This window comes from Pipra filicauda, unplaced genomic scaffold (assembly GCF_003945595.2).
Source record: "Pipra filicauda isolate LSUMZ 115617 unplaced genomic scaffold, ASM394559v2 scaffold645_size190756_pilon, whole genome shotgun sequence".
Taxonomy (NCBI): Eukaryota; Metazoa; Chordata; class Aves; order Passeriformes; family Pipridae; genus Pipra; species Pipra filicauda.
This window is the reverse complement of record NW_024104804.1, coordinates 159,941-179,092: the sequence shown is the minus strand read 5'-3', so window position 1 is coordinate 179,092 and position 19,152 is coordinate 159,941. Positions and strand designations below refer to the sequence as shown.

The 19,152-nt window shown below is 43.5% G+C and overlaps 1 protein-coding gene across 1 annotated transcript; it reads right to left on the bottom strand.

Annotated features, from left to right (window-relative positions):
- Positions 1-3,140: 3,140 nt before the first annotated feature.
- Positions 3,141-18,481, bottom strand: SKA1 (spindle and kinetochore associated complex subunit 1). Its single transcript, XM_027724320.2, has 7 exons — positions 18,250-18,481; positions 17,440-17,543; positions 16,639-16,763; positions 15,571-15,662; positions 11,907-12,044; positions 7,707-7,876; positions 3,141-3,613 (listed from the first exon to the last, which is right to left on the bottom strand). The coding sequence occupies exons 2-7, from the start codon at positions 17,537-17,539 to the stop codon at positions 3,465-3,467; spliced, it is 774 nt and encodes a 257-aa protein (XP_027580121.1). The 5' UTR covers positions 17,540-17,543; positions 18,250-18,481; the 3' UTR covers positions 3,141-3,464.
- Between the last annotated feature and the right edge of the window lie 671 nt (positions 18,482-19,152).

Below are 19,152 nucleotides of genomic sequence, written 5' to 3'. Positions count from 1 at the left end.
ATTAATCTCACATCAATTAAATAAGATGCACTACTGAACTGGGATAGAAAAAAAATTAAAGCCATTGTGTTGCTATTCTGCCCTACGATATTCCACTGGTTTATCTCTGTCGAGTAAATCCACGAAGAATTGAGGAAATGGGAAGACCAGTTTTCTAGTGCAGTTCTCCATCTGAGGAAGCTGAGGCTACCACCTGATACATCAAAGGGCAAACACAATTATCTGGTTTCAACAAAATCTTTCCAAAATGCTGAGTTTCATTCAGCTTTGAAAGCAACACATGTAGGGATAAACTTGTTCCACGTTTCTGTCTGTACATATAAAATGCTTAATTGCCTCTGCCTATAAACAAACCCAACCATTTTTAAAGCTGTTCTGTTTAAACAAGTTTCCCTGCATTTTAATTGCATCCCAACTCCCAGAAAATTCTGTGACAGAAAAAAAAAATTAAAAAATCAACCTTTTAATTAGCAAGCACCATTGTTTCTGTACTTTGCCATGGAAAAGGGTTAGCATTTAAAGCTAATTATGAGGATATTAAGCTGCTTAAATATATATCATCTTGTTTGTGACACACAAAGACTCCAGATTTCACAGGCTAGGGAAGGCAAGCAGACCTGTGACTGCAATCCCTGCGGTTTGTCTGGATTGTGGATTGTTCAGTCCCATGAGGCACAGCAAGCACCATCCTAGAAAAAAGGTTCTAAGATTTTTAAATTAAGAGAACAATTCAGACGGTCATTTGATAAAATCATGTATGGGAGAGAAACCTTTCTCAGCTGGGAGACTCCTCTGTCAAAGACCTCGACATCAATCACTTTCTTTACCACCCAGTTCCCTTACACAGTTACTCAACAACCCTGCTCAGTATCAGCTCCCTGTAAGAAAAGACCCGTGAATGACAGGAAATTCTCCTTTTCTCTTCCTCCTCACGGCTACTATGAAAGGGAACATGTGCTCTCACAGATGGAAATCACTGCCTCCTGAAACAACAGCAGCGCTAAATACTCAGGGGTGCCAGCGCTCTGAGCATTGATTTCAACAGATAATTATTTCCATTAGTGCCTCTTCAAAAGAAGAATTAAGGAGAACAAAAAAAATGCCTTTTTCTTTTTGTTTTAATTTTTAACCAACAAACCAGCAAAGCAACAGGAACAAAGAGCATTTTAAAAAAGCAGCTTGGTTTTGGCTCAGTTTTGCAGAGGCGTGGGTCTCTGACAGGCACAAAACCCAGCTCCCCTGGGACGTGTGAGGCCTTTCCTCTCCCGAGCAGCACAGTCCGGCGGCTCATCAGTCCTGCTGCTGCCAGGTTTGTGCAACGTTGCTTTCTCACTGTCAAACAGCATCTCCCCCACTCTCCGACCTCCACACAGTGCACACAAGGCAACAGGAGTCAGTTTGATTTCTGACCACCAAGGCCAAACTTCACAGACACTTCTTTCATCTCTGCCCAAGGCATTTACCACATCAAATTATTGCCGGCATTGGGTTCCCTGTTTCATCTAGACCAGGCCAGGAAGTAACCTTGCTCACTAGATACATATTCATCAACCACTCCTCCTGTTCTTCACAGTTCCTGCTGTCCAGGGGGTGGAGAGCAACAGGGGTGAAATCATGAACTGAGCTGCGTCTCAAGGAGAGTAGATTAAGGCTGTGGGAAGACAATCCCTTTCTTGTGTTGCATCAGTTCTGTCTCATTTCCAGAAGCCGAAATAGCAGCAAAGATGATGGTTGGCAGAGCTGCCCCAAACACCTACAGGCACCCAGTGCCATTGCCCACTGTCTGATGGTGAACGACACGGGGAGCACTGGCCAGATAAGTAAACACACAGCAGAAAACAGCCCTATTTTGAGGCAACTCCCGGAAGAGAATGTTTTCTCCCCCAGACACTTTGGGAACACCAAAGAACTCATTTCAAGAGAGGAGACAGGAGCTCACTGAGCCCCTGGGATGGCTGGGAATGAATGGCTCTTTCCCAGCTCGCAAGTCAGCACGAACTTTTGGAGGAAGAAAGGTGGAAAGGCACAGTAAGTGACCACAGTCCAGACTTCCTTGGGAGAAGTAAAACAAAAAGAAAACGTACCGTTAGGGTAGGGAATTAAAAATAACGAGCACATTTGTGAGAATATGCCTGAGGGAAAATAGTTTAGAAAATTAAAAACTCCATAGTAACAGACTGAAGGCTGTTAACGAACACCTAGTTAAGCACAAACTGCAATCCCCAAAACAAAACATAAGAAGGAGGTAAAAAAAAAAAAAAAAAAGGTCATGCAGCAATTGAGATTACCCAGACCAAAACGAGCACTAGGAAAGTAAAAATTAAAAAAAGAAAAAAAACTGTTCAAGCTTACCCAGACCAAAAAAAGAAAAAACTGTTCAGTGATACCTGAACAGAAAAAAAAATGTTGATGAAACTCTCAGGACTTTATCACGAATAGGCAAAACCAAGGTTATGTTGCATACTATAAGGTTTTGGTTTTTAATATCCAACAGAAGGAAAAGGCAATCCCAAGGATCCCAGCCTCCACCTAAGTATAAAAAACCACTGTCAGCGGCAACCACCCATTGGGTGAACACCATCATATAATTTCATCTTGTTTCAGCAAGGAAACAAATGTTTTGAGAACAGCAAGTTTTAATCATTAAGAATAGGTCTCACAGAATCCCAGAATGGTTTGGGTTGGAAGGGACCTTAAAGCCCATCTCATTTCACCCCCTGCCATGGACAGGAACACCTTCCACTAGACCAGGTTGCTCCGAGCCCTGTCCAACATGGCCTTGATCATCTTCCCCAATTATACTACTAATTAAAACATTAGACACCTGTCTCTCAGTCTTGTTTGCCCATCAAGTTCCTTTTCAAGGCTGCCATAACTGTTCCACATGTGGGACCTCTCCTTACAAAGTGCTCACTTTTCGCTTGGACGTGGTTCCTCTGGGCCCGGCCGAGGCCCTTCTTGCTTCTTCCCTACAACTTTCAAAGTTAAACCTACATAATTACAAAGTAAATGGCACAGGAAGAAAAGTCAACCTGCTGATGCAGAAAACTCCAAAACACAGTTAGAATAATAAGAAGAAATATTAAAAAAAGGAAATCTGGAAATTGGTTAGAGGCATTAAGAAAAAAAAACACAAATGCTTCCTTTGAGTAGCCCCAGTCTTTATTACAATCTCCAACTCATAAACACAAAAAGAAAATTATTAACATGCAGAGCATTTAACTTTCATGTGCTGACGTGAAAATGTGATTAAAAGCTGCCTGTAACCAGTTGCCTTTCTGGTTTGAATTTGTAACTTACCAAAAGAGAGTAGTTCCCCTCAACTTTTCGAAACAAAACTCAAATAACCTCAAGGCCGTTTGATACTGCCTCTCTTTCCTCACTCCTGCCTTTCAGGAAACAAGAGAGCTGGAAAGGAGTGCACACAGACAGAATGACTCTCTCTTGGGCCCATGGGAAGCTCGTTAGCAGATGATGTAGCGGACCAGGTTTGAGCCACGAACTTCTCTCACTCTGTGGCAGTGCCTCAGGATGCTCAGGATGCTGTGGAAGCGCTTGTCCAGCTTCAGCTGGGTGAACGCCTTGATATCAGCCTCCACAATAAAAAATTCACCTGGAAAACAAATAATGATTTTGCCAGAGAAAGGGCAGGATACACTTCTAACGTTTCACAAGTTGAGAACGCCACCTTTTCCTAACAATTCCACACACTGATGGAAAAGCTACCATCAGCAGTGGGAAGGCCTCACGCTATCTCAGGAACTTTGTTCTACTTTATACATTTGTCATCAGAAAGAGAATTCCCAGCCTTCCCATGAAGTTCAGACACCCTGCATCATCCTCAGGCCCCACTCAGTGAGCTCTGTCTCCTGGCAGGAACTCAAGTTCTGGAATTGGCTCTTTGCGAAAAGGAGGACAGAGCCCTGCATACATCAGAGCTATGCAGCCCACCATTCCTTTGACCTCCATCCGATTTGGAAAAGAGTAGTTCTTCATTACTTAAGGAAATGCAAGAAAAAGACTAACCACAGGAACAGCATCCTCCCTGCAGCCTCTAAGAAAATGGCACAGGAGGGTCCTGCATCAGACAGAGCTGGCAGCTCATGCTTTCTTGTAGCTGATTAACTAATTCCATAAGGAAATTCTCATTACAATTCAGGCTGCCCAGGGCAGTGGTGGAGTCACCATCCCTGGAAGTGTTCAAAAAATGTGAGGATGTGGCACCTGAGGACATGTTTTAGTGGTGAACATGGTGCTGGGATGGTGGTTGGAATTTGTGATCTTTTAGAGGCCTGTTCCAGCCTAAATGACTCCACAATTTTAAGCACTCCGTAGCTATATTCCATGGCTGTGATTTCATACTCAGTCTTTTTCCACCGCTCAGATAGGAGATAATTATAGACCTAGTAAAAAGACTGTATGTTTAATGCTTCCTGTAACATGGCACAAGGTTTTTAACCATGTATCTCCACAAAACTGTAAGAAAGAAAAGCAATCTGAAACCAGGGATGTGCTAATTGAGGTATAAGAAGGAAATGTCCAATTATCTTCAAGGAGGGGAGGTAGAAGGAAGCGACTCCAAGTTTAATGAGAAGGAAGACACAGGAGTAGGGGCATTTCAGCTTGGAAAAATAAGATAGCATTCTCCCTCCTCAATTTATCCTTTAAGGCAGAGGCAGTGACATCTAAGACAACAGAAAGAAGAGGTGCTCCATTAAAGTTATTAGAAGGTCCTTCCAGTTTAACTGGAGAGAATATAGCTGATCCAAGCTGGAAAGCTGAAGCTACCAGTAAAGGACTAAGGTCCCAGAGTATTTATAAGCATAATGTTCCCCAAAATATTCTTTAGCCAGAGCAGAAGAATAACAGGTAGTGTTTTCTCACAGACTGGTCCACTTTGAGAGTTGGTGACACATGTCTAAATAGAAAGCAGAATCCTTCAGAGACAATAACTGTCCAAATCTAGATCTCTCCCAAACAGGAACCTATGCTGTAATCTCTGAGCTTGTAACACCACTGAATTCCCATACAGATAAGAAGTGTGAAGTTTGTTTACCAGGAAAAGAAGAAAACCTGCATAACTGCTTAAAATACAAGTACCATTGGATAGAGACCATTTACAAGTTCTGGTAATAGGGCATTAAACCCAAAGTGTTAGGAGCCCAGGGATAACCTGCATACTGGTTAGTCTGTTATATCAGGGGAACACCAGAATGTCCTGAATTTCAGCAAGATTTCTTCTTATATTTGCCCAGAATTCAGGGCAGCAACATTCAGCATAGCAGGATCTTTTTTATGAAGAAACCAGAGCTGGATGAAGGGTGGTGGTTTGGTCCATGCACTAAGCAACCAGCTAAACTCCCTGAATCACCTTACTGGCTGGAATTTACCCTGGACAAATCAGGCAGCATCTTTTCTCATCTTGAAATCAGAGAACAGGTCAGCTGGCAATCAGCCCAGGATGGGAAACTCTGGGAATTCTAAGTAGAGGGTCACTCACAGTAGAGATTTAAGCAAACAAATCAATGAATGCACAACTCATCCTGAAAAATGCAATGGATAAAGACATTTAATCATTTTGTGCTGGCCAGATAAGAACTGCCTGACAGCCTGCCAGACCTTTTCTCTAGACTTTCTGGATGATTAGTCACAAAAAAAACCCTAAACAAAACAACCTACCACACGAACACACACATTCTATCAGATGCTGAATGTCCAACTTTCTAACACAAACAAGAAAATAAGGCTGTCTCTCGGGTGCTTGAAGAAACGAAGTACCTCAGTCTTTCAGATTTAAAACCCTCAAATTTCTGGCAGAAATTTCTCTCTGACTACCTGTAGCTTTGTCAAGTTGCTAGAAAGGTTTCTTCACTGCTGTCAACGCTCCTGTGGATCATGGAGCAGCATCCCAGGCCTAGGAGGGCCTTCCTAGAGTTTAGCCTGTCCCAGTAACCATGGGCTCAAACTCCTTACTATAGGTCTAAGGACAGAAACAGTTAAACGAAAAAAATGCTGTAAATTAAGAGTGATGAAGCAAGTATTTTAAGAAATCCCAGATTAATATAAGCTATTGTTAGACTGAGGCAAAACATGTCTAGAGAAACCAAACCACTGGAGCCCAAATCAGAAGCTAGTCACATGAAGTTATCTGGCTGCATGTGTTTAGTATGATTTCAATAGTCCTTTAAACACTGACCTCTGTATGACACGTGAGACCCCACTGGAGTCCTGTGTCCAGCCCATTGGGACCCCAATGTAAGAAAGATACAGAGCTGCTGGAGCAAGTCCAGAGGAGGCCACGGAGATGCTCTGAGGGCTGGAGCCCCTCTGCTCTGGAGCCAGGCTGGGAGAGCTGGGGGGGTTCACCTGGAGAAGAGAAGGCTCCAGGGAGACCTGAGAGCCCCTTCCAGGGCCTAAAGGGGCTCCAGGAGAGCTGGAGGACAAGCTAACAACTTTGGACAAGGGCTGGAGGGACAGGACAAGGGGGAATGGCTTCCCACTGCCAGAGGGCAGGGTTAGATGGGATATGGGGAAGGAATTCCTGGCTGTGAGGGTGGTGAGGCCCTGGCACAGGTTGCCCAGAGAAGTTGTGGCTGCCCCTGGACCCTTGGAAGTGTCCAAGACCAGGTTGGACGTGGTTTGGAGCAACCTGGGCTAGTGGAAGGTGTCCCTGCCCATGGCAGGGGGGTGAAATGAGACAATCTTGAAGGTCCCTTCCAACCCAAACTAATCCATGATCCTATGCTTATCCTATAGGTCTCAAAGTGACAGGCAGGTCCATCAGATCACAGTCCTTCCCTACAGAAAAGCTGCATTCAGAATCCAGAAGTGAGTGATGTAATCACCATACTGTAACACTGAGAGTCTTGAACAGCAACAAAACCAAAGCAAGAACAAGTTGCAGTTTGTCATAAAGTGCCTCCTGAGTACACAGTGAGTGCTCAGGGCAGAATGTTCTCACATTCTGTCCAGGCCAAAAACAGGGAGGTGGGTGCCAAGGTGTTGTCAGAGAAAGTTCTTTTTCTGTGAGACAGAACAGAGTTTGCTCCACTCTTTATGTCTGAAATTGGAAGCACGAGGGCATTCTAAGGACATGGCCAAGCTTGACATGTGCAGTACACCCCTCCAGGAATAATTACATACTTGTTCTCAGAACGAACAGAATGTCAAAAAGGGGATTTTAATATCAGAGATTTACCATGCCACATATTTTTTGGAAAAACTAACCTGCAAGCAAAACTTGCTTTTCAATCGAGGGAAAGGTATTTTGGCTGATTTTCACTCCCTCTATGCTTTTAAGAACAGGAAACTTCTTAAGATTGTCAGATGGACCTGTCTCTCCCACAGAGCCACTGCAGGACAACTGATTAGTCAGACTTCCCAGCTTCAGAACAAATTTTCAATAGTTTATGTCCATTCTAGCTTAAAAACTGAAAGCACAGTTTATATGTTTCATTTATCAAACTGGGAGTTTCCAGAACTTGTAGTGATTCCAAACTTAAATCTTTGTGCACTCAAAGTTTCTGCCACGACACGCCATGGAAATGACATGTTTTCAGTGAAAACATACAAAAAGTAACCAAATCAGTTGTGGGATAACTCTTCAGTCACAAATACTGGAAAAAAAGTCCAGTATTATTATACTTGTGCTGCAACGTCCAAGTGTTACGAATTAGGTACTAAAAAAGGGAAAAAAAAAGAAATACCTTTAGTATCTTTAGTTTCTTCTTGTATGAACCTGTTGTAGAGACTTCTGACTGTAGAACACATAGATTTCAAAGGCCGATGCCTGATCTTGTACTTCTCCACGACAGCCTTGTTAATCTCTTGAACAACTGCATTAATCTGATCATACGCTAAACGACCTTTCAGATACCTACAAATAGAAATAAAAATGAAAATCAGTAACCAGAAAGTCGCAAAGTTCCTTGTTTATTTTTCTCTTCCATCAGCCTTAACTGAACAAGCCATTCCTAGTCAGAGGCAGTTTCCTCCGCTTTGTGTTAATGAATAAATGTAGTAGTTAATTCTGTTCATTTCCTTGATTGTTTAACAGTCTTGAAGGTAAAAAAGCCACGACAAATTCTAAACCAGAAAAACGAAATACTAGAAATCTAAATGAAGTAAAATATATCCAGTGTTTAAGCTGTAAAAAGTCTTTCAAAATGGAATAAAAGTTGCTTTTATAGCATGCCACTTAAACTACAAACACAGAAAAATCAAGTGACTTCACAGAAAACATCGCATGAAATGAAATCTGTTTGCCTAAGAGCACAGCTTGGTTCATGTCATCACCACAAATAACCTGTGTTTGATCTCACATTCTTTTATTTGGTGGGTTTTTTTGAAGAACTACCAGTTTTGTGTTGTCTTCTATATTTCATTGTGCAGCCTACTGAGCTGTGCAGGCACCGTTCTGCACCAGTAAGGTCCACTTTTGAACTTTCAGAGCATTTCATAAAACCAGTACTAGAAGAATAAGATCTGTTGATAACAGCCTAGAGGTACAGGAAGCACAGAAGATAAAACCAAACTGATGTGAAAAAACTAGAACACTGGGATAATTTGCAAGTAAGGCTATTCAGTATTTATAGATGTAAAGGCATGCCTTTAAGGAAAAGGAACAGTGCTGCAAACTGAGAAGCCATTATATAAAAATGAAATCTGAAACAACAACACGACCCCCCAGAAAACATGGCAGTAAGAGCCAGGCCAAACTGAATTATCCTGTGACCATCATTCAGTTGCTACAGCAAACCAAAGGTCTTTGGAAAACATACAGAGAATTTAAAGCGGAAGTGGCTAATCAACTACAAGTTCAATACTCCAAACCAGAATGTAGGCAGGATTTTTTTTTTTACCACTGCCAACTAAAAGTAAGTGTTTGCTGTAGATTTCAATAACAGCCAGTCCCCGCTGCCAGGTCCAAACGAGGTGTGTAAAACCTCCCGAATTCAAAGTAACTGCTCTTAGTTCAGACTGAGTTTGAAACTTAGTTGCCACGAAGTTACTCGCAGCCAGCTTTCAACTTTATTGACACTTCTTCGATTAATCCAAAGTTGGATGTGCAGCCGCTTTGTAATTATAAAAACGATCTACTTTGCACAGAAATAAAAGCAGCACTACCACCCCTGAGATGCAGCCACAGCATAAACAACACATCCTACAACCACAGGAAGGCTTTGCCTGTGTGCATTAACTGCTATTTATTGCTCTGTCTGCCTCCCTTAGGCACAGGGGAATGTGCAGAGCTATGAAGGCTAAGCCCAGAGGTATAAAATACCCGAATCTAAATTCCTGTGCTCCCACTATCAATGGACACTCAGTGAACACACTTAATAAAGCCAAGGGAGCACCTCAACCCATCCTGAGGCTGAAACGGACAAGCAGGATTGGGTTGCCTAAACCTAAGAAACGAGGGCTCTGAGAAGGCCCTCGGGCATCCAAGATGCTTTAGTCTGAAATTAAACTCTGTCAAAACCAAGCGGAATTTTTATTCTGTGCATAACTAAGGATCATAAAAACTCCAGCTGTTTCATGGCCCTCTCATTTTGCTACCCAGCCATGGCTGGAAAACCTGTAAATGCTGACATTTATTTCAGTCCATACATACACTAACATAAAAATACAAAGTTGAGAAGTTCCAAATCCAGCCATTTAATTTAGATTTAGAAGAACTTTAAAATCCGCATCGCTATTCCAAAACCAGCAAAACTCAGAAATCTTCCTTTAAAAAAATAAAAAACAAAACAAGTGACCCGATTTCTTTTTTTAATCCACAGAAGCCCTTTTTCGAAACATTTTTTTCCATAGGTTTGAAAACCAAAGCACAGTGATGTCCTCCTCAGAGAAAAGAAGAGCATCAGTGTAACACATATATACCACACTAAAAGAGATAAACCTCTTAATGGCCACCACCTGCTCCCTAAAAAATGCTTAGGCTAAGAGAAACATATTCCCTCAAGTTACCATCTTCTGAAACTCGAGAGTTATAATGAATGTGCAGATGCTAAAATATTTTAAGCGGTAAACATTTTAGAAAGCAGCAAGAATTTTAGACACAGAATAAAGAAAGATTCTTCCTTTGCCTTGAACTCAATGTTAACTGAGACGGATACCAAGAAATTTCCTTTCTCTTCCTCAAAAAAATGCCTTTCTGGAACAGATTTGAAGGGTAAGATAATTTGCAAGTCTCTGACCACAGAATAGAATCACACAATTGTTTGGGTTGGAAAGAACCTTTATGATCATCGAGTCCAACTGTGATCCTAGGTCAGAACCATTGCTGACCTGGAGAACTGGGATCTGAACCCAATCCTTGTTCATCCAAGGGAATATGTTTGGTGCAAGAAAATTTGGGTCACAAATATTTGCTGCTTAGATTTGATCAAACAGTATGTGAAATCACAAGTACTCCCTCAATCTTGTACTACAACATTGCCAGGCAACAGTAATACTGGTAGATTAATAGATCTATGTAAATTCATGTAAATCTTCCTCCACAGAACAAACATGCTTTTCCCAGCTGAATAAAATTATTCCTAGAGCTCCACCAGCACAGTCTAAGATGTAACCTCTCTATAAGCCTGCAATGAGCAGGAAAAGGATCCATCTGGCCTCTGTCCCCATCCTCTGTGTCCGTGAACAGCAGAGGAAAACCTTCTATTTTCAAGGATGATCACAGAATCCTGTAGGCTGGAAAAGCCCTCTGAGAACATCAAGTCCAACCCTTTCCCCAGCACTGCCAAGGCCACCACTAACCCACGTCCCCCAGGTGCCACAACTACCTGTCCTGTGATGTGGAAGACCATAGCTTTAACTGGAAGTTTAAATAATATCTACTTGGAATGTTCTGTGTCTACTTCTCTTGCCAGAGCAGAGATAAATGCCAAAGACTCCCATGCCCCGGCTTTACGCCCCAATAATTTTATCAGGAGAGAACTACCTAAGGGAGTAAATACAAAAAACACTAGAGGTGATCTGCAGAATAAAAAGTACCAGGTGCATGCTCTTTTAAGAGATAACCAGAAGTCCTTTATCATTAGCTCAACATTCAGGATAAGAAAGAAAATGGACACGACTCACCTGAAAATTTTGAAAGCTGCAGGAAAAATTACTGGAAGGCCTCAGGCAAAATACAGACTCAAAAACATATTTCATATTGAAACGGGTATTGTCAGGGAACACACTGAATCTAGAGCCTCAGTAACAGTTTAGCCTTAGAGAAATTTCTCCTTTTTTGCAGAAATATTTATCCTTGCCCCCAAAAAGCCATTTAAAAAAAGTTATTCCTACATGACAGACTTCAGACAAGGATATCCATTAATCAGGTCCTGATGTTAGGGAAAAATACCCACAGCTTTCTATTGAAGAAATTTGGGAATTTCAGTACAAAGCGTTTTCTCCTTGAAACAAGTTTGATTTCCTTTGCTATCTGAAAACAGATTGATAAATCAAGAATTGAAGTTCCAGAAACCAATAACTGGGTCAAATAAAACCAGCATTTATGATTATTTTTCCTTCTAGCTGTAAACAAACCTTTCATCTTATGAGATCATGGCTCTTTTTTTTTCTGTAAGTTCTCAAAACAAGAAGAGAATTCACCTGTTAGCTAATAAATTTCTGTTCATACAATTGCAGTGACTTTTGCAATAAGAAGTTTGGGTTTTAACTGATTAGTTCTGATCTTCCCAATAAAAGGGAAGACTCTATTAATTTCATTTTCAGGCTTGCCAGTGCTGCATTTCAACTATTTGGAGCTATTATCATGATGTTTCACCCTGTGGAATATTTAAAGTTTCAAGTCACCTCTGTCAGTCCCAGTTCTGCAAGAGGGCACTTTCCCAAACCTGTGTTTGCCACCCAAATTGATGTGGCAGGGTGTAAGGAAAGCCAGGCTTACTTACGCAGGAACAGCTTCAAATTCTTCTGCCATTATTAACGGTATTTCTTTAATGACTCTTTTCTCTTTTGCAGGTTTCTTAGCAGGTTCAGGTTCTGCCACTTCTGTTTGTTCTTCGTGTTTCACAGTTGGCACAGTGACGCTGTGAAATGAATGAATATTAAGTGTATAAATAGCAGATAAGTAGTAAGGAGAATTCCATTACATTAGGGAGTCTGCTTACTCACAGATGCAAATCCTAATCCATCTGTTAAGCTGGATGAACAGAATTAATGATATTCCGCAAAACAGAAATAAATAAAGCAAGCCTACTCCCATTTCAAACTGCATCCTTCAGGTGACTGCATTACAGCTCTTGGTTTCCCTGCTACAAAGACTGCTAGCAGGTGAGTTGGAAGCAATCCAAACACAGCACAGCGCAGCTCAGAATTCAATGTACCATTACATTTCAGAGAACACCAGGCCTGGCTTTTTATCAGATGAACCACAGCACAGAGCTGCAGATTTGAAATACTTCAGAGCTCTCTGAAACAAGTTCAAATCTTGGAAAGCCTGACTCATCCATTAGTCTTTTGAAGTAAAGAAATTCAACAACATCCAGCAGACTGTGATTTTTTTAATATTTTCTTTTTTTTTTTTTTGCAAGATCCCCAAAGTCAAAGAATTTCCTGCTCTGAGTGGTTATTAGAGCATTATTTTTCCTCTAAAGGCTCAGCTTAGAGCCTCAAACCCAGAGTGATTTCCCAGCCACCCACCTAGAGGCTCCTTGGCATGAGGACAGCAAAGAGGATGCATTTGGCCGCTGGAGCATATGGACATTATTGGGATGCGCAACAAAATTAACTAAGGCAGTACAGAGCTGACCTGGCACGAGAAACTGATCCTCCACTTTGATCTGACCTTCCCATAAGAGATTCTATTTTGATGTGGGGCCCCACAGCCAGCGAACGGCACAGCAGTGCCCCATCTGCTGACCCGGGGCTGGGATTCCAGGTGTCACTTGATGTGACACACCCAGCTCAGTGTCCCAATCCCAGGAAAGGCAAGTGCCACGGAGAGGACAGGGAGTGCCACCTGCTGGACTCTCAAACGGCCTGGCCAGTGACAGGGACGGGAGCAGCCTGACACAACCCAGAGCCCCTCTGAAACCCCAGGCACCAACAGCTAAACCTACTCCGATGTAAACATCTGAAAAACATCTGTTTACATCAGAACAACAACAACAAAATGAATCCTGGCATCCTTGGAGGTAGCAGGGAATGTCAACAAAGAGGAGGGAAAGGGAAGCGGGGGGGATTCTGGGTGGTATTGGAGGTGGGTTTGGAATGGAAGGATAAAAACAAGGACAAAGGGAAGAGAGTTCACATCTTGAAACTTCACTCCTCCCACGCTCCAGTCTCCTGGCATCCATCCTACTGCAACAATGGTTCTACACGGTTCCTCATCCCCAGGTGCTTTTGCTTTGTGTTTCCACCCAATCCCTTGACCCTGTACTGCTGCAGTGACGTGGTATAGACACAGTTCACCATGACCTGGATGACGAGAAGAAAGAACTGACGCTTGTTTACAAAATCTAGCCTTGGCACAGTGATAAACTGCTCTCAGTAAACACCTGGGATACGAGGGCTTTGAGAGACGTTGAAGTTGGTTTTTATTTCAGTGAGATTCCTCTGGTAAACAAGAAAAGAAAACCCTGAGAACGCAGGAGAGAAACAATAGCTAAAGCCATGAATCGTTCAATTTATCTGTGTGGGTGTTTTCATTCTCCTGGGGATTTCAAGGCCTGTCTCACCAGCTTTCAAGAGCTGGCTCTGCTTTCTGCATTATCTCATGACAGTCACTCAACAGTCCATTAGTACCCCCATCTCCACACATGTGGGGACATAAATGAACAGAAATGGAGGAGGTCAGTGGAGGAAGGTTTGGAGAAGAGGACTGAAAACGTATCAGCAGTGATATGGTGGATTCTGATCAATTATGTCCTGTCTTGCACTTCCTTGACCCTCCACTGCACAACATGGTGAACATCAAGAACCGACAAGATGAGGACAAAAGGAGAAAGCATGCTTTGACAAATGGCATTAACATAAAATGTGTTATTCCCCAGGAGAAACCAACAACAAACTGACACTGACGGAACAGCAGCTGTGAGCTGGCAGAGCACAGTCTGTAGAAAATTATCAGAAAAGCTTGGCTGGTTTTACATATGTGGTTCTGTCCAGAACAGGAAGGACCAGCTAAAGTCATATCACAATTAACTTCTTGATCACAAGCAGGACAAGACTGGAAGGGAAATCAACATCCCAAAAGAATTTTTTTGATATCAGAGGTGGCATAATCACTAAACAAGCCTCATTTGCATCTAAACAATTTCCAGGAGCTGACACAAACTTAGGACAAAGGGTTTCCTAAATTAAGAAAGTAGGTTATGACAAAAAAGGCAGAACCCCAGCGGTAATTTCTGAAGGACTTTGATTCTCTCACATACACACAAAAAGTAACATTTAAATTGAAAAGGAACAAGACAGCTCTAGACACATTTTGAGAGACTGTTTCCCAAACTGAGGGCTCATGTCTAAAGAATTGCAATCCGAAAAAGCTCCTGCAAAAGTCATCTCTCCACCAGCTAAGACTAATCTAAGTTTCAATAAAAGCAGTACCTACACCAATGAGAATATTGCTACACGTCAACTAAAATTACATCTAACTTTTCTCTTCTGGAACCCTATTTCCACACACTTAACCTTTTGCTTTGCTGAAATACACCTGAAATGTTTTCAGCCTGAGGCTTGTCTGGTATCAGGAACCAGACCAAGGTATAAAGCTGAGATATTGAGGGCACATATTGGAAGCACTGAATTCAAATAAACTGATAAACTGCCTTCTGACAAGGTACAAGGCTAGAAACAAGTCCTGGGATCCCCAGATATTAAGACTTTGGAAGAAACCCCCACCTGGCATACACTAACATCACTCATAAATAAAAAGCAATTCCAAGAGGCCAGAGAAAGAGCTGAGAAACTCAGTCAGAGTTACAATATCTTAGAAGCCTTCTGAATAACAGCTGCTGTCTCACGTTCTTGTGTGCCATTCTCACACTTGAGCTACTTGATTCTGAACAGCTTCTTACCACAGCCCTCTCCAAGGCAGGGGATGTCATGGCTACCTGAAATCAATGCCAGGTTGCTGCAGGGAAAGGAGAATAAAAAACCCCTGATGATAATTCAAAGCCCCTCAGAAAGATGATCAAGTTAGAGGTTTTTTTTAATTATGCTTGGAAGGCCAGTGGTGAACTTCAGTTCTGATGACCTAGCATTGGGATCATTTACCCACCCTTCAATCCACAGGCACTACAGTTATAAAATCAGTGTGTTTGTGATTTTAAAGCAAGGAGTGTTTACATCCATAGAAGCCCTTGCTTTCTACTGCATCACACCTGCCACTGGAAGCTTCCATTGGAACAACTTGCCATTTTATGGACTTCACCTGGTGGATTTTTTAGGGTGGCAGCACGAGCCTGGACAAGAGCAAAATCCAGAATCGATAGATACAACCTTGGCTCCCAAAATTTCAGAGTCAATGTAGAGTGAAAGGAGCAGAGCTCCACAATGCTGCACCCGGACACTGCCAGGAGCAGCCTGACACCCCCGTGCTCATGTACCACATACCAGCTCTGAGTTGGCTTAGGCAGGTGGGGAGGAATGTGTTCAAGGAGGTGCTGTGCTTCATTTAGATCTCTCTCAGCAGCCTGCTGGAGCTCCTGAAATTGATGTGAGACTTCATCAGTAATCTGAACCTACCGACGTCAAGCATGTAAAATTAGAGCAATTTAAGTTAATTTCAGCTTTATTAAGAGGTGTCCTTTGCTCTCTCCCTGTCATCTTGCCTCTTTACCCCATCATTTCCCAAAAGAAAGTAGTAAAGCTCAGAGAAACAGAGCGAGGGGTGTCTGCCCTTGCCCTCAAAGTGCCTGAGAAGTTTGAGCAGGCAAATGCAAATCTTTAACAATACACAACTAGCAAGGTCTGGGCAGGGAATGGTGGTAGTGACGAAGAGATACCACAGCACACTCGCCTACATTCCCCAAAGACTTAACACATGAAGGCACTGCAGACACACACTAGAATAGATAAATATTCTAATTAAACAGTTTTTGTAGCTATTGGAAAGATTTATAAGTTGAACTGCTCTTTAGAACACAGTATCTATTATCATAAAAACATGTTCTCAAGGTCAGTGATAAAGACATGCTTCTAACGGCCTCCAACTGAAGGAGGGAAGGTTTAGATTAAATATTAGGAAGAAATTCCTCCCTGTGAGGGTGGTGAGGCCCTGGCACAGGTTGCCTAGAGCAGCTGTGGCTGCCCCTGGATCCCTGGAAGTGTCCAAGGCCAGGTTTTGGATGGGGCTTGGAGTAACCTGGGACAGTAGAACGTGTCCCTGCCCCACGGCAAGGGGGTTGGAAAAAGATAAGCTTTAAGGTTTCTTCCAACCCAAACCATTCTGTGATTCTATGATTCCATGTATAAACCTTGAAAAATAAAATTATTAATGTTCATTAGCTGGAGAACTGCTTAATATGCCATCAGTAAGGCTGTTTCAAGCCCCAGTTTCTCTTCTAAGAACGTGCATCCAAACATACCACTGAGGATCTGGAAAAAAAAACCAACTACACACTTATCAAAGATTCCTTTGAATCTTTTAGTATTTTATGAACAACAACAAAAAAATATTACTTGTAGCAAATTCTTCAGTTTTTCTTGCTCATTAACTTCAGTTTCCATTTTATCCAGGAGATCATTCAAGAGCATCATGTCTTTTGCTATTTTACGGACATTAAGTTTGAGGCGTTTTCCTTCACCTGTCAAAGAGAGAATGTTAAGCCGCAAAATCTCCAACAAAAAAAAAAAAAAAACAAACCAAAATCCCATTTCCCTCCCCTCCACAAGCAGTGATTACCTACTAAGTCTACACTCCCCAGTCACCATATCCTCCCACCCAGGAGAAGCAGCAAGTCAAACTGTCGTGCTCCACACAGCCAACAGAGCTCATGGAATCATTTAATTTGGAAAAGCCCTCTAAGATCACAGAGCCCAAACATTCCCCAGCACTGCCAAGGCCACCACTAATCCATGTCCCAAAGTGCAATATCCACACAGCTTTTAACTCCCTCCTGGGATGGGGACTCCAACACTGCCCTGAGCAGCCCGTGCCAGGGCTGGACAACCCTTTCCATGAAGCAATTGTTCCCAATATGCAACCTAAGACCCCCTGGCACAATCTGAGGCCATTTCCCCTTTCTCTGTCCCTTGTTCCCTGGCAGCAGAGCCCAACCCCCACCAGCTCCCCCCTCCTGTCAGAGAGTTGCAGAGCCAGAAGGTCCCCCCTGAGCCTCCTTTTCTCCAGGATGAGCCCCCCCAGCTCCCTCAGCTGCTCCTGCTGCTCCAGACCCTTCCCAGCTCCGTTCCGTTCTACAGCCCATCAATGTTTTTCTTGAAGTGGGGTGCAAACCGAACCCCACTGTTAATCTCATTTACCTAATTTTTTTAATTGAAAGGCCTTTTTAATATTTGAAATCTTCGTGTTGATGTGTAAGCAGAAATCTTCCATCATTGCGGATGCCATATCCTCCGCCATCACGCTGAAGGGGAACAAAAACAAAGGCAGTAATTTAAGACTACGCACAAAAGAAGAGTTTTCAGAAGGACCTCGATCTGCCAAAGAAGGAAAGGGAACTTCAATGAAGCAGTAAATGCTGTAATTCCCTTATATCTTACTGAATTTTGAAGGCAGGAGGGGAAGCACAAAGTGAGTGACATTAGACAATATTTCCCTGAACTCTGGAGATCAATGCAGTGTGTGATATCAGTGCTGCAACTCCCCATAAAACCGGGAATTATATTGAAGTGTCCACTAATCAAGGAGTTGGAAATTTACTGAAATAAACAAGAAATACCTGCTTTATCCAAAGGACTTCTGTAAGTCTCTCTCAGGGAGATTACATCAGTGATTAATATTTAAAGTGTGTTTAAAAAAAAAAATAAAAAGAAAATGTGTTAGCAGAGTATGGAGGCACAAAAAAGAGCATTATATATCGACTACAGTCTATAGTAATAGAATTGTTAGCCCTATTACAGGCAATAATCGATAAAAAAAGGTTATAAAACGTGACAAAACCCTCGCATTTAACGCCGCGGCCCTGCACCGAGCGCTCACACAGCTCCCTCCGGCGGCTCACACAGGGAAACGAAGCTTTTACTTCTCTTTTCGCTTACAACCCTATCGAACCGCCGCGCTTTACTAAATCAGCTGTTAGACACACCCGCCGCTTTCACCACGCTCCATACCTGAGGGAAGCCGCTATACCGGGAAGGATCAAGGACACCTTGAGGGGGGACAGGCGGCGGCGGCGGCGGCGGCGGCGGCAGCGCCCGTTTCTCCTCACGACGCGCGGGACCCAGCCACTTCCCCCGGTGCCACCCCCGCTCCGGGCGCCGCAGGGGCCGGAGAGGGAGCAGGGGAGCGGCGGGACGCGGGGAGAGCGGCGGGACGCGGGGAAAGCGGCGGGACGAGGGGAGCGGATCCCGCGAGCGACCCCGTTCGAATCCGCCCGCGCTCGGGCGGGCGTTGGGCGGGGCGGGGCGTGCGCGTGCGCGGCAGGAGGAGGGAGGAGCGTCCTCCCTGAGGAGGGAGGAGCGCGAAGGGAGGGGCGAGAGCTCTCGAGGGGAGCGGGAGCGCTTGCTGGGAGCTCTTTAAAGACACGCAGTGTGGTTTGGAAAGGGCATAACTGTTTATTCTTGCGCGGGGTGCAAGGCGGAGGTTTCCACAAAAGCCACCAAAGCGTAAAAAGTTACTTCTATATAGTAAAAAATACATGAACACGCCCTCCTAATACATAGTCTCCGCCTGCCTGATGCATATTTATTTGGATGATGTAATCCTACGCGCTGCTTGAAACACAGAAGTTCTTTCCTTCATTAAGCAACTGCTGTTGCAGAACTTATCTGACACCGTTAGTTACGTTTGCAAAAGGCGAGGAAATTCAGCCCGGGGACAAGACAACTCGATTGGAGCGGGAGGGGAGGGAAGGGGGGGAAGGCGGGAGCTCCGAGCAGGAAAGGGCGGGAGGGCGGGAAGGGATGGGCGGAAGGCTGGAGCGCTGAGGGAGCAGAGAGAGAAGGGCGGAAGGTGGGAGCGCTGAGGGGATCGGGAAAGGCAGGCGGGAGCTCCGAGAGGCGGAGGGAGGGGAG

Excerpts from the sequence above, each read along its gene's own strand:
- SKA1 (XM_027724320.2), bottom strand. The coding sequence starts at position 17,539 with ATGGCGGAGGATATGGCATCCGCAATGATGGAAGATTTCTGCTTACAC. Across the intron at positions 16,764-17,439 it reads CTTTCAATTAAAAAAATTAG|GTGAAGGAAAACGCCTCAAA; the intron begins GTAAATGAGATT and ends TCTCTTTGACAG. Across the intron at positions 3,614-7,706 it reads AGAAACTAAAGATACTAAAG|GTGAATTTTTTATTGTGGAG; the intron begins GTATTTCTTTTT and ends TTTGTTTTCCAG.